We start from the raw sequence: 14,032 nt of genomic DNA, 5'->3' as shown, positions 1-14,032 counted from the left end.
TGTCGGCGCCTCCCCTTTCAGCCATCTTGGTCTTTCTTATTCTGAAGCTGCGGTGCATGATGCATCTACGTCATACACACGCGCCGGCATTGAGGTAATGCTGTATATAAGAGCCCAGTGGTGGTGGCCGCAGCTTATAGGCCGAAAATGTGTTGACAGGTTCCCTTTAACAGTCAATAATAGGGGTTGTCTTAGGGGTATAAAATCAAAAGTTTTCAACCCGTACTTGTCGCCTCTTCAGTCCCTCGACCGCAGAAGTTATTCAACCTCTGATAATTGCGACGTGATACGGAGTCCATGGAGGTCATCTCCATCACATATTTACTTTTTAGATTTATATTCCCTCTCCATTGTCCCAAAAAAGTCCGTCTCCTCTATTCTATTCTTTTTGGTGCACAGCAGCTCAAACACAGGAGTGGAGAAGTGAATTAGGGCGAGGGTGCAGACCAGTCTGAAGGGACGACCCCACCCCCACCCCCAAGCCTGTTCTCTTCTGGAATATTGTGCTGTTACCATGTCCTCGCTTCTCGCTGAGCATCTCTAAGAATAAATGTCAGCTTACAAGGAACATTTTCCATTGGAAAGACAATAGTTGTATGTTCCATTGGGTGCCGTATTAAACCTCTGTAGCTCTGTAATATGGGGCTGTATGGAGGCACTGTCGTGCATGGAGTGCCAACGATTGTACCACACTGCAACAGGGATCGCTACGATTTGGAGTCACTGTATAGTCTGTGTGTAGCCTATTGATAAATGTGGTGCTTTTTCCGTAGGACGGGGGGGTAGAGAAAGATTCAGTGTTCTGTGCAGTCTCTTTAGTTTCATGTATAGCATAGTGTGTGATGTGTGCGGCATCCTCCGCGATTACTATGCAGAGTGTTTCTATTAGCGCTTGGTCTGCAGACATGACAGCATTGCGGCGTCTCCTGCCGATCGGGGGTTAGGACGTGTCATCACTACCTCTTATCATTGTCCTCGCACTTTGTTTAGCCGCATGTTTTTTCTTGTGCAGAGCGCAGCTGGAAAATGAAAAGAAGAAAAGGGAGATAGCGGAGAAAGAAAAAGAGCGAATAGAGCGGGAGAAGGATGAACTCATTGAACGGCTCCGACAAATTGAGGAACAGACATTAAAGGCGCAGAAAGGTACCAGATTCATCCAAATATCTAAGCCTATGTTCACACGTTGCTTTTTTTGCTGTGGATTTTTTTTCCCTGCAGCAAAACCTGCTCTCTTGGCAGTAAAAAAGCTGCTTCCAAAAAGATGGGTTCTTTTGGGGGGAATGGGGTGTTCTGCATTTTTTTTTAATTTTTGGGGGTGTTTTTTTGGCTGCAATTGTGTATGTTTGTTTTTTATCTACAGTACATGTTTTAATAATGGTTTTATTCACCACAAAAGCAGCAAAAAAACGCAGTGGCTGCATTTTTTTAAGCATTTTTGCCCTTTCTCATTACCTTCAATGGTGAAAAAAAACGCATTTTATTCCAGACTGAAATGGAAAACTGCTGTCAATTCTTTCTGCAAGTGTGCTTAAGGCCTCTGCCACACTCACGTGAATTTCACGCACGTGCCGAGAGACACGTATTTTCCCTGCGTGTTGCGTGCAGGTAAGTACGTGTCTCTGGTACGTGCGTGACACGTGTGTTCTACGTGTGCTATCCGCGATAGCACACGTAGAATCAGTAATTATTATACTCACCTGGTCCTCCCTGCTGTCCGCGCTGCTGTCCGTGGTGCTGATCCTCGGTCTCCAGCCCTCCCGTCTCCCCGCTGCTGCTGCTGCCAGGCAGTGAAGTGAATATTCTATGAGATTAATGAGCGGCGGTCGGCAGCAAGAGGCAGCAGCGGCAGAGACAGGAGGGCTGGAGAAGGTGAGTTAATGTTTTTTATTTTTTTCCCTGACATGTGTGTTTACTCCGGCGCGTGTCACACGGGACCGCATCCACACTACACCCGTGTGGTGCGGGTGCGGGCCGTGTAACACCCGTGCTGCCGGAGAAAACACTGACATGTCAGCGCTTTGAAAATCGCACACACGTACAAACGCACACGGACACACGTTCCGTGTGGTTTTACGTGTGTGTGCCTGCTACCATAGGGTAGCATTGCTGTACATGTCTCCGTGCCGCCGGTACGTGTAAAAAATGCCAAACACGTGCCGGAGGCACGGATGTGTGGCAGAGGCCTAAGTGTGAGACTATAAAAAGCAGCTTTCTTTATCGTTCCTATGGGAGACCCAGACATTGGGTGTATAGCTTCTGCCTCCGGAGGACACACAAAGTACTACACTCAAAAGTGTAGCTCCTCCCTCTGAGCTTATACACCCCCTGGAGAACCAGATCTAGCCAGTTTATCGCTTTGTGTTCAGGAGGCATACATCCACACATGCATTCTCATCTGATTTTTCATTTTTGGAAAGAGTTTGAAGAATAGCGGGTCCAAACCTGGACCCCCGGCATGTCCCTTCTCACCCCACTGTGTCGGCGGTGCTGTTAAGGTTGATTCCAAGGCTGGAGCCTTACATGCCGTGCTCCTTCACCATCCCTCCTGGGCTCTGGCTTCAAGTGGGAGCCAGCACGGTTCTCCATGCTTGGCAGGAGACCGGTCTCCATCCGCAGCCCTTCAGGATCCTGCTGGACCGGAGCACTCGCCCCCAGGGACTTGGAACCCTGCGTCTCAGCAAGCTAAGTACCTGAGACGTGTATATATGGGGGTCCCTTGTACTTTATTGTTGTGGGAGAGTGTGCTGAGTGTTTTTTTTGTGACATTTCCGGCGGGTTCTCTGACTGTCGCCTGAGAACCGCGCCGATGGTGCCTGCGCGGCGGCCGCACCGCTCAAATTTAGGCCCCGGCTTCGCCGGTGGCCTACTTTCGGTTTCACTGCCCTCGCATGTCATTCATGCAGAGGGACAGTGCGGCTCCGCCCAGCGGCCGTTCTACACAGAGGAGAGACACTCCTCACTGAGTTCATGTCTCCTCCCCTGTAGGTCTCTATGGCCCTCCAGATCCCGCTCTCGGAGTGAGTCCCGCCCCCTCTCTTCACTCCAGCGCCATTTTCTCAGCGTATTTCCCTGCGATCAGCGCTGGCTGCAGCATCCCTGCTGAGGTGCTTGGGGTCCGGGCTTTGGGATCTGGAGGGCACACAAACCGCTCCAGCGGTCTGGTAAGCCACAACCTCCGGTTGTGGACCTTCTGTATATACTCTCTGGGGGTCATTCTGGCAGAGCCCCCACTTCAGCAGCATGTCTCACACGAGGAGCAAGGCTCCAAAGCTGTATGCAGTATGCACTGCATGTAAGCTCCTACTGCCTGAACCGAGCACCTATCCACATTGTGATGCCTGTGTCGCGGGCGGAGGAGGGGACGCCGCACTCTCCCACTGCTGCTGGGGTCTGGCTGCCGCGGCTGCTGCGGCCTGCCGCTGCTCGGTGGCTCGAGCGATGGGCCGGATCCCGGGGACTCGAGCGGCGCTCCTCGCCCGTGAGTGAAAGGGGGTTTTTGGGTGTGGGGATTGTTTATTGTCCGTGACGCCACCCACGGTTGTGGTGATTTGTTGACACCACCGCTGCTCTGTATGGGGATCCCGGGAGGGATGGTATGGAGCAGCCAGTTGTTGTGTTGCCCCTCCGTGGGTAGGAGTTGGTGATCCCGGGGCCCAGTGATAAGGTGGGGGATGCAGGGCTTGGTGGGTGCAGGGACGCGGGGGCAGCGCTGTGCCTTGCGGCACTGTGGTACTCACTCAGCCTGAGACGATGACACAGTTCTCAGTAAAACACACGGCTGGAAAGACGGTTCCCACGGACGGCTGCACTTGCTTTCCCCAGTAGGTGACTGTGACGGTCCCTTTTTCCTGCACCTAAGTTGTTGATGGTTTCGATGGGTTCCCACCGGTAACCCGCTCCCCGGCTTGGATATGGGCCGGAGGAGCCCTACTTTGCCCGCAGGCGCTGGCCCTGAGAAACTGGTGCCCTGGCGGTGGCGGTGTCTCTCTGTAACGGTCGGACTGTTGCCTTCAATCGGGACTTATTTGTTTGGAGACAGACGTCCCCTTCACTGACGGATTTGGCAAATTCACGGCGACTCCTAGCCTTGCCGGGATCCGAAAGTCCCCTGCCCTGGTGCTGACTGTTCTTCGTATACTGCTCCAGACCGCCGGGTCACTACCCGTCTGCGGTCCTTCCAGCAACCTCCGAGCAGTCCCCCTACGGACTATCACCGCCGTCCGCTGACCTTGCTGTCACTGTCCGGGGCACACACCCGGACCAACTTCAGGCTTCCTTACTGTCACTTCTTCTCCTTTACCACTTCACTGTTTTACTCGAGCTCTTCCCTGAGCTAACTGTTTACTCCTTCTACTTCAAGCTCTATCTACTACTCCAAACTCTATCTTGTTCCTCACTCTTTCACTTCCCTCACTTGACTGCCTGGTTTTCCCGCCTCCAGGGCTGTGAACTCCTTGGTGGGCGGAGCCAACCGCCTGGCCCACCCCCTGGTGTGGACATCAGCCCCTGGAGGAAGGCAACAAGGATTTTTAGTTAGCCTAGGTGTTCCTAACTGGGGTGTAGGGTGTGGTGGTGCAATGACCTGTGACCCCTGGCTTGCCCAGGGCGTCACACCTGCTCTAACCTGACGATGCCTCAGCCTGGAATCGCCCCCCCAGTGGTCTCTCAGGCTGCTCCGGTCCCTGTGGCTGAACCCCCGGCTTAGGTAGAATCTTTATCTAGGTCTATCTCCCAGTCTTTTGCCGACTCCATGGGACAGCTGTCCAGTACTTTGCTGAACATGCATCAGCCCCCTTCACAGGGTGCCTCTGCTGCTAGGGCTCTCTCAGCAGAGCTCACAGAGGATTCATCATCTGGTCCCAGACCCCGTCCTCCTAAAAGGAGACGCAGGGCTCCCTCTCCTTCCTCGTCCCGCGGCTCTGTTTCAGCTGACTCGCAGGACGAGGAGGATGCCTTTACAGGGGGCTCGGAGGCTAACTCCATGTGCCCCATTGATCTGTCCGAAAGTGACTCAGATGTTAGTGATTTGATTGCGTGCATTAATTCTGTACTGGATCTCAATCCGCCAGTATCAGAGGAGCAACCCTCTCTGGCAGAGAAGCACCAGTTTACCTCGCCTAAGAGGACAAAGCGTGTGTTCTTTAACCACTCCAGTTTTCAGGCTGCTGTGTCCAAGCCTAGGGCCTGTCCTGACAAACGCTTCCCAAAGCGTGGTTCTGATGACCGGTTTCCATTTCCACCTGAGGTGGTCAAGGAGTGGGCTCATTCACCAAAGGTAGACCCTCCGGTGTCTAGACTCTCAGCCCGGACCGTTGTATCAGTGGCTGATGGCACCTCTCTCAAGGATTCCACTGACCGCCAGGTCGACCTTCTGGCCAAATCTGTATATGAGGCGGCAGGGGCCTCGTTCTCCCCAACTTTTGCAGCAGTGTGGGCTCTCAAAGCCATCTCTGCTTCTCTAGAGGAGATGCATTCCCTCGCCAGGGAATCTATGCCCGAAATGGTGGCTTTAACTTCCCAAGCTTAAGCTTTTTCATCCTATGCCATGTCTGCCATGCTGGAGGCTTCTCACCGCACTGCGGTGGCTTCGGCTAATTCCCTCGCTATCCGCAGGATCCTGTGGCTTCGAGAGTGGAAGGCAGATGCTTCCTCGAAGAAGTTCCTTGCTGGACTCCCTTTTGCTGGGTCCAGGCTGTTCGGTGAACAGCTGGATGAAATTATTAAGGAGGCTACTGGCGGGAAGAGTACTTCCATGCCACAAACCAAAACCAGGAAACCTGTCCAGGGTAGGAATCAGTCGAGGTTTCGTTCCTTTCATTCCTCCAGCTGGTCGTCCTTTAAGCCCTCGGCCTCGTCCACTAACTCAGCCAAGGACCAAAAATCCAGCTGGCACACAAAAGCGCGTCCACAGAAGACCGCAGGAGCTGCTGCCACTAAGGCAGCCTCCTCTTGACTATCTGTCCGCGCCAGCAACGTCCTTAGTCGGTGGCAGGCTCTCCCACTTTGGCGACGTGTCTCCGATCAGTGGGTGCGGGATATCATCTCCCACAGCTACAGGATAGAATTCTCTTCCAGCCCGCCAAACAGATTTTTTCTGTCAACTCCACCCTGCTCCAAGGCCGCCGCCTTCTCTCAGGCCGTGGCATCCTTGCAGGCCAACGGAGTAATTGTACCGGTTCCCGCCCGGGAACGGTTCATAGGTTTCTACTCAAATCTCTTTCTAGTCCCCAAAAAGGACGGTTCCTTCCGGCCCATCCTGGATCTCAAGCTTCTCAACAAGCATGTTCAGGTGCGGCATTTTCGCATGGAGTCTCTGCGATCAGTCATTGCCTCAATGACCCAAGGGGATTTCCTGGCATCCATCGACATCAGAGATGCCTATCTGCATGTGCCAATTGCAGTTTCACACCAGCGTTGGCTACGTTTTGCAATCGGAGAGGAACATTTCCAATTCGTGGCTCTCCCCTTCGGGTTAGCCACGGCCCCTCGGGTATTCACCAAGGTCATGGCAGCAGTGGTTGCGGTTCTGCACCTCCAGGGGTTGGCAGTGATTCCTTACCTGGACGACCTTCTAGTCAAGGCTTCATCCAGCGCAGACTGTCAGCGGAGTGTCTCGCTCACTCTCGCCACTCTAGCCCAATTCGGGTGGCTTGTCAATCTGCCCAAATCCACTCTGACTCCGACCCAGAGGCTCACGTACCTAGGGATGCAGTTCGAGACTCTGCCAGCACTTGTGAAGCTGCCCTTAGTCAAACAGCAGTCCCTCCAACTGGCAGTGCGCTCTCTGCTGAGGCCCCGCCGTTATTCCATCAGGCACCTGATGCAGGTGCTGGGTCAGATGGTGGCGTCAATGGAGGCTGTTCCCTTTGCCCAGTTCCATCTGCGTCCTCTGTAGCTGGACATTCTCCGCTGTTGGGACAAGCGGCCTTCCTCCTTGCACAGGCTAGTGGCTCTGTCGCCACAGACCAGGAGCTCTCTTCAGTGGTGGCTTCGGCCCCTCTCTCTGTCTCAGGGGCGCTCCTTCCTGGCCCCGTCCTGGGTGATCCTCACCACGGATGCCAGTCTATCCGGCTGGGGAGCGGTATGTCTCCACCACCGAGCGCAGGGCACTTGGACTCCGTCCGAGTCAGCCCTCTCGATCAATGTGCTGGAAACCAGAGCTGTGCTTCTAGCTCTCCTAGCCTTTCACCACCTGTTGGCGGGCAAGCACATCCGAGTCCAGTCAGACAACGCGACAGCGGTTGCCTACATCAATCACCAAGGCAGGACACGCAGCTGCCTGGCAATGTTGGAGGTTCAACGCATCCTTCAATGGACGGAGGACTCCAAGTCCACCATATCCGCAGTCCACATCCCAGGCGTGGAAAACTGGGAAGCAGATTATCTCAGCCGTCAAACCGTGGACAGTGGCGAGTGGTCCCTGCATCCGGCAGTGTTTCACTCAATCTGCCGCAAGTGGGGCACTCCGGAAGTGGACCTAATGGCATCCCGTCACAACAACAAGGTTCCGGTTTACGTGGCTCGCTCCCACGATCCTCAGGCCTTTGCAGCGGACGCTCTGGTTCAAGACTGGTCCCAGTTTCGTCTGTCCTACGTGTTTCCCCCTCTAGCTCTCTTGCCCAGAGTTCTGCGCAAGATCAGAATGGAGGGCCGTCGAGTCATCTTCATTGCTCCGGACTGGCCCAGGCGAGCTTGGTACCCAGACCTGCTCCTTCTGTCCGTAGAGGTGCCGTGGCATCTTCCGGACCGTCCAGACCTTCTCTCACAAGGTCCGTTTTTCCGCCAGAATTCTGCGGGTCTCAGATTGACGGCATGGCTCTTGAGTCCTGGATCTTGACGACTTCTGGTATCCCCCCTGAAGTCATCTCCACTATGACTCGGGCCCGTACGTCTTCCTCTGCCAAGATCTATCACAGGACTTGGAAGATTTTCCTGTCCTGGTGTCGCTCTTCCGGCCATTCTCCTTGGCCTTTTTCCTTGCCGACCCTTCTGTCTTTTCTACAGTCCGGTCTGCAGCTAGGACTATCCCTCAACTCTCTCAAGTGACAAGTCTCAGCCTTGTCAGTTCTGTTCCAGCGGCGTATCGCCCGGCTGGCTCAGGTCCGCACCTTCATGCAAGGTGCGTCTCACATCATCCCGCCTTACCGGCGGCCCTTGGATCCCTGGGACCTAAATTTGGTTCTCTCGGTTTTGCAGAAACCCCCCTTTGAGCCTCTTAGGGAGGTTTCTTTGTTTCGTCTTTCACAGAAGGTGGTCTTTCTAGTGGCCATAACTTCCCTCAGGAGAGTCTCTGATTTAGCTGCGCTCTCTTCGGAGTCACCTTTTTTGGTCTTTCATCAAGACAAGGTGGTTCTCCGTCCGACTCCGGACTTTCTCCCTAAGGTGGTTTCTCCTTTCCACCTTAACCAGGACATTATCCTACCTTCCTTTTGTCCGGCCCCTGTTCATCGCTTTGAAAAAGCGTTGCATACTCTGGATCTGGTGCGGGCGCTCCGGATCTATGTGTGTCGCACCGCTGCTCTTAGGCGGTGCACCTCTCTTTTTGTGCTAACCACAGGTCGGCGTAAGGGCCTCTCTGCTTCTAAGCCGACCTTAGCCCGTTGGATTAGGTCAACCATTTCGGATGCCTACCAGTGTTCTCAGGTGCCTCTCCCGCCGGGGATCAAGGCACACTCGACCAGAGCTGTCGGTGCCTCTTGGGCTTTCAGGCACCAGGCTACGGCTCAGCAAGTCTGTCAGGCTGCCACTTGGACTAGCCTGCATACCTTTTCAAAGCACTACCAAGTGCATGCTCATGCTTCGGCAGATGTGAGCTTGGGCAGACGCATCCTTCAGGCGGCTGTCGCCCACTTGTGAAGTTAGGCTCCGCCTACTTCTCAGTTTTTCTGTTTATTCCCACCCATGGACTGCTTTGAGACGTCCCAATGTCTGGGTCTCCCATAGGAACGATAAAGAAAGAGAATTTTGTTTACTTACCGTAAATTCTTTTTCTTATAGTTCCGTATTGGGAGACCCAGCACCCTCCCTGTTGCCTGTTGGCAGTTTCTTGTTCCGCGTGTTATCACCGGCTGTTGTCGTAGACAGAGGCTCCGGTTGTTCCGGTTCTTGCTCTGTTTTTACTTGTGAGTGGCTATTCTCCTTCAGCTTTTGCACTAAACTGGCTAGATCTGGTTCTCCAGGGGGTGTATATAAGCTCAGAGGGAGGAGCTACACTTTTGAGTGTAGTACTTTGTGTGTCCTCCGGAGGCAGAAGCTATACACCCAATGTCTGGGTCTCCCAATACGGAACTATAAGAAAAAGTATTTACGGTAAGTAAACAAAATTCTCTTTTTTAATTTGCATAACTCTCATGGAAAAAAACATGCAAAAAAATGCACCATGTTAACATGGCCTCCTACGGGGGTTACCCACAGAAAGGATTTTACGCAATACTAACATGTTCTTGTCACATTATTTTTGTGTTTTTTTTGTTTTTTTTTTATTTTATATTACAAAATTGCACCAAAAATGCAAATAACAAAATTTGATTAATTGCTGCAACATATGAACCCGGCCTTATCAGTACTCGGAAGCCATGGAATATTTATACCAGGGGTCCCTCGGCCTCCGGACGGCGCTCTTTTTGCTCCATCTGTCACCTCCCTGTAATAACAATCCACATGTGAAGATGAGCTGCTGCAGGTTTTGTTGTTGGAAGATCTAGTATTTAAGCAATGGTGTCCACCACTAGTAACAGGCTCCAGTCAATTCAATGGCTGCTACAGTTTGTATTGAGGCATAGGAAATTTGGAGCCACAAATGCTTCTTTTTCAGGTTGTATAGGTAAGTGATGGAGCCATGGTCTGCTCTGTGCCATACATTCACGGTCAATAGATATCGGGTGCCATCACCCAAAGAAGCAGAAAATCTTCACGTGTAATAGAAGGACCTGTCACGCACAAGTGTGAATGACTGAGTCCTCAGCCCTCGTTCTGTGTCTTTCTCGGCTCTGCTATCGCCAAAACTTAAAGGGATTGTCCACTACTTTTAGATTAATGACCCAGCCTAAGGATAGGACATTAATGTCAGATCGTCTGGGGTCCGACACCTGGCACCACCTGCCGATATGATATTCTCGCTCGCAGCAGCAGGCAGCCGGAAATCCTCCGTTCCAGAGCTGCTCAGTCTTCTGATAGTGACTGCTTCCGGGTATTGCACCTCCACCTCCTATTCAGATCAGTAGGAGGCAGATGTGCAGTACCAAACCGTGGCCACGATCCGAACACGTGGAAGCTCTGGGACCGAGCAGTACCCAACTGTGGCCACTCAGAAGACTGGGCAGCTCTGGGACCTAGCAGTACCCAACTGTGGCCACGTTCAAAACACGTGATAGCTCTGGGACCTAGTAGTACCCAACTGAGGCCACTATCAGAAGACGGGTCAGCTCTGGGACCTAGCAGTACCCAACTGTGGCTACTATCAGAAAACTGGGCAGCTCTGGGACCTAGAAGTACCTAACTGTGGCCACGATCAAAACACGTGATAGCCCTGGGACCTAGCAGTATCCAACCGTGGCCACTATCAGAAGACTGGGCAGCTCTGGGACTTAGCCGTACCTAACTGTGGCCACGATCAAAACACGTGATAGCTCTGGGACCTAGCAGTACCCAACTGAGGCCACTATCAGAAGACGGGTCAGCTCTGGGACCTAGCAGTACCCAACCGAGGCCACTATCAGAAGACGGGGCAGCTCTGGGACTGAACATTTCCGGCTGCCTGCTGCTGCCGCCGCCGGCACAGAGAACAGCTGATCAGCGGGGTGTCGAACTCCGACCGATCTGACATTGATGATCTAACATAAGGATAGACCATTAATCTAAAGTAGGCGACAACCTCTTTAAAGCTACAGAGAAGTGAAATGATGGAGTAGAAAGCTACTTTGCTCATCATCTCCTCCTCTTCACCAGTTTCCACCATATTGCAATCCAAATGGCTGGGTTGAAAATTGTCTGCTGTCTGCATCTGCGAAAACGATTTTTTTTATTTTCAGACTATAGGATTTATTCACTTTTTTTTTTTTTTTTTTAAAGCTGGATTCTTCTTAAGTAAAAATCCACATCCAAAACTTTTTTTTTTTTTGTGGGGGAGGGGGGCACGCATTTCGTGTATAGTAGCAAATTTGGTGCTTCCCCCAAAAATACAGTATTTTTACAATATTACAGATTTTCATGACCAACTATTTGTGACAGGAGTTTCTAACTTTCATCTGTCTTTGGCTTAGTTCGCACGAGCATGTAAAAAAAAAAAACTGCCTGATTTTTCTTCCAGAAAAATGATTTTCCATCTGTCATGTTGTCCATATTACATCAATAGATCAGAAGACTAAATTTGGTCTTGCAAATTTTAATAAGAATTCATCACTCTACCACCCCACCTGACCTCCATCAAAGTCGATGGCTGCTCACTCTCCCCAGTCCCATGTGTTTACTGCCTGGGGATAACCCTGGACTCTGCTGTAGCCTTCAAGCCACACATCCAAGCCCTTTACACCTCCTGCCGACTCCAAATCAAAAATATTTCCTGGATTCGTACATTCCTTAAAACACTAGTGCATGCCCTAATCATCTCCCGGCTTGACTACTGCAACCTCCTGCTCTCAGGCCTCCTTTCTAACACTCTTGCACCTGTACAATCTATCCTAAACTCTGCCACCCAATTAATTCACCTCTCCCCTCGCTATTCCCCAGCCTCGCCACTCTGCCAATCCCTTTACTGGCTTCCCATTGCCCAATGACACCGGTTCAAACCATTAACCATGACATATAAAGCCATCCACAACCTGTCTCCTCCATACATCTGTGACCTAGTCTCCCGGTACTTGCCTGCACGTAACCTCCAATCCCCACAAGATCTCCTTCTCTACTCCCCTCTCATCTCTTCCCACAATCGCATACAAGATTTCCCCTGTGCTTCCCCCATACTCTGCAATGCTCTATCACAACATATCAGACTCTCACCTACCGAGGAAAGCTTCAAAAGAAACCTGAAGACCCACCAAGGTCGTCTAAACAGCCTTATAGAAATCTAGTTGTGGTTTTTTTTTTTTTTTTTTTCCTTCTCCATGTGGAGGGGTTTTGGACCGTTCCCATGTGTATACTATCTTGTAAGTTATTTTGGATGGTTGTATTCTCCACACCTTCTGCCGTATGTACAAGTCCCCCATAGTAAATGTGAGGGTATGTTCCTAAGATGTATACACCCTGTAACTAATGCCCTCCGCTCTGCTGATGCTTGTCATTCATGAATCGCACTCTTTTGTGTTAATAGAGTTGGAAGAGCAAACTCGGAGAGCGTTAGAGCTGGAGCAAGAAAGGAAAAGGGCAAAAGAAGACGCAGAACGTCTGGAGAAGGAGCGACGGTCTGCAGAAGATGCTAAGGCTGCTCTGGCCAAACAAGCTGCCGACCAGATGAAGAACCAGGAGCAGCTGGTAAGGGCTTGGTCACACAAGAAAAAAAAAAAAACACCGCTTTTTACAGGTCCTAGCAAACTGAGTGAGATTTTTTTTTTTTTAATTGCTTACCAACATTGAATGTACTGGATACGTCCTATCTGATGTCGGGTTAATCACCGCCAGTTACTGCGATGAGACGATGGTGATCCCTGCACATGTCTGCTGATTTGAACAGCTGACATGTGCGGCTAATAGGCGCGGGTGGATCTGTGATCCACCCGCGTCTGTTAACGCCTTAGATCAGGCTGTCAAATACTGACAGCACGATGTAAATGGCAGCGGCGGGGATCACCCTTTTCTCCGCCGCCATTAGAGGCCCTGTGACGCGATCACAGGTAGCCGATGGTAGCACAGGGTCATGTAATGACTCCTGTAGCTATCATTATGTAGTTCCTGTTAGCCGGTAGAGCAGCGCCTGTAAGAGGAGAGCAACATTTCTGCTGATCGCAGCTGTGATCAGGAGAAATGAACAAGCAGAAGGCTGTTCCTTATAGTCCCCTAGTAAAATAAAGTTTTTTAAAAAATTAAAAAAAAAAACCCTAAAAGTTCAAATCAACCCCCTTTTGCCCCATTGAAAATTAAAGGGTTAAAAAAATATATACACATATTTGATATCACTGCGTTCAGGAATGCCCGATCTCTCAAGTTATAAGATCAGTTAATCTGATTGGAGGTTTTTTTGCCACTACGCCGTTTACCAAACACTAAAATTATAATTTTTTTTTTTTTTTTTCTTTGTCGCTCCATTGGGAGACCCAGACAATTGGGTGTATAGCTTATGCCTCCGGAGGCCACACAAAGTATTACACTTTAAAAAGTGTAACCCCTCCCCTCTGCCTATACACCCTCCCGTGGACCACGGGCTCCTCAGTTTTATGCTTTGTGTGGAAGGAGGCACACATCCACTCATGCATTCTCATAACTTAGTTGTCAGTTGGAAGAAAAGAGGACCCCCACGGGGTCCCCGGCATGTTCCCTTCTTACCCCACTATGTCGGCGGTGTTGTTAAGGTTGAGGTACCCATTGCGGGTACAAAGGCTGGAGCCACATGCCGTCTCCTTCACCATCCCTTAGCGGCTCTGGGAGAAGTGGGATCCTGAGCGGTCATCCATTCGCTGGGACCGTGCTCCATCCGCAGCCCCTGGTGGAACCTGCCGCACCGGAGCCTCTTCAACCCCAGGGACCGGGCCCTGCTACTTAAAGGTACTCTGTGTCCCCATTGGGGACTGTACAGGGAGCGCACCTTCTTCCCGGAAGCCGCAGTAGTTGTAAGGCTATGTGCACACTAGAAAAATGATTTTTAAGAAATTTCTTAAGAGTGAAGGATTAGTGCACCTGCGTTAAAAAACGCACCAAAAACGCACCTGCGTTTTTGCCGCGTTTTTGGTGCGTTTTTGGTGCGTTTTCGGTGCGTTTTTACCGCTGGTTGCTCCCTGCGTTATTGTGCCAATTATCTATGGCAAATAACGCAGTTAGCTGCAGAAAAGAAGTGACATGCTCATTCTTTTTCTTAAGAAAATCTACTGAAAGAATTTTCTTA

The 14,032-nt window shown here is 51.2% G+C and overlaps 1 protein-coding gene across 2 annotated transcripts in view; it reads left to right on the top strand.

Annotated features, from left to right (window-relative positions):
- RDX (radixin) overlaps positions 1-14,032 on the top strand; it is a 257,192-nt gene that overhangs the window by 154,874 nt on the left and 88,286 nt on the right. For both annotated transcript variants that reach the window (XM_075337425.1, XM_075337424.1), the window contains exons 10-11: positions 1,013-1,143; positions 12,308-12,468. In XM_075337425.1, coding sequence (XP_075193540.1) covers positions 1,013-1,143; positions 12,308-12,468 — 292 coding nt within the window. The remainder of the gene's footprint in view (positions 1-1,012; positions 1,144-12,307; positions 12,469-14,032) is intronic.

This window comes from Anomaloglossus baeobatrachus, chromosome 2, assembly GCF_048569485.1.
Source record: "Anomaloglossus baeobatrachus isolate aAnoBae1 chromosome 2, aAnoBae1.hap1, whole genome shotgun sequence".
NCBI classification, from domain to species: Eukaryota; Metazoa; Chordata; class Amphibia; order Anura; family Aromobatidae; genus Anomaloglossus; species Anomaloglossus baeobatrachus.
The sequence above is the reverse complement of the archived record's forward strand: the minus strand, read 5'-3'. Positions and strand labels throughout refer to the sequence as shown.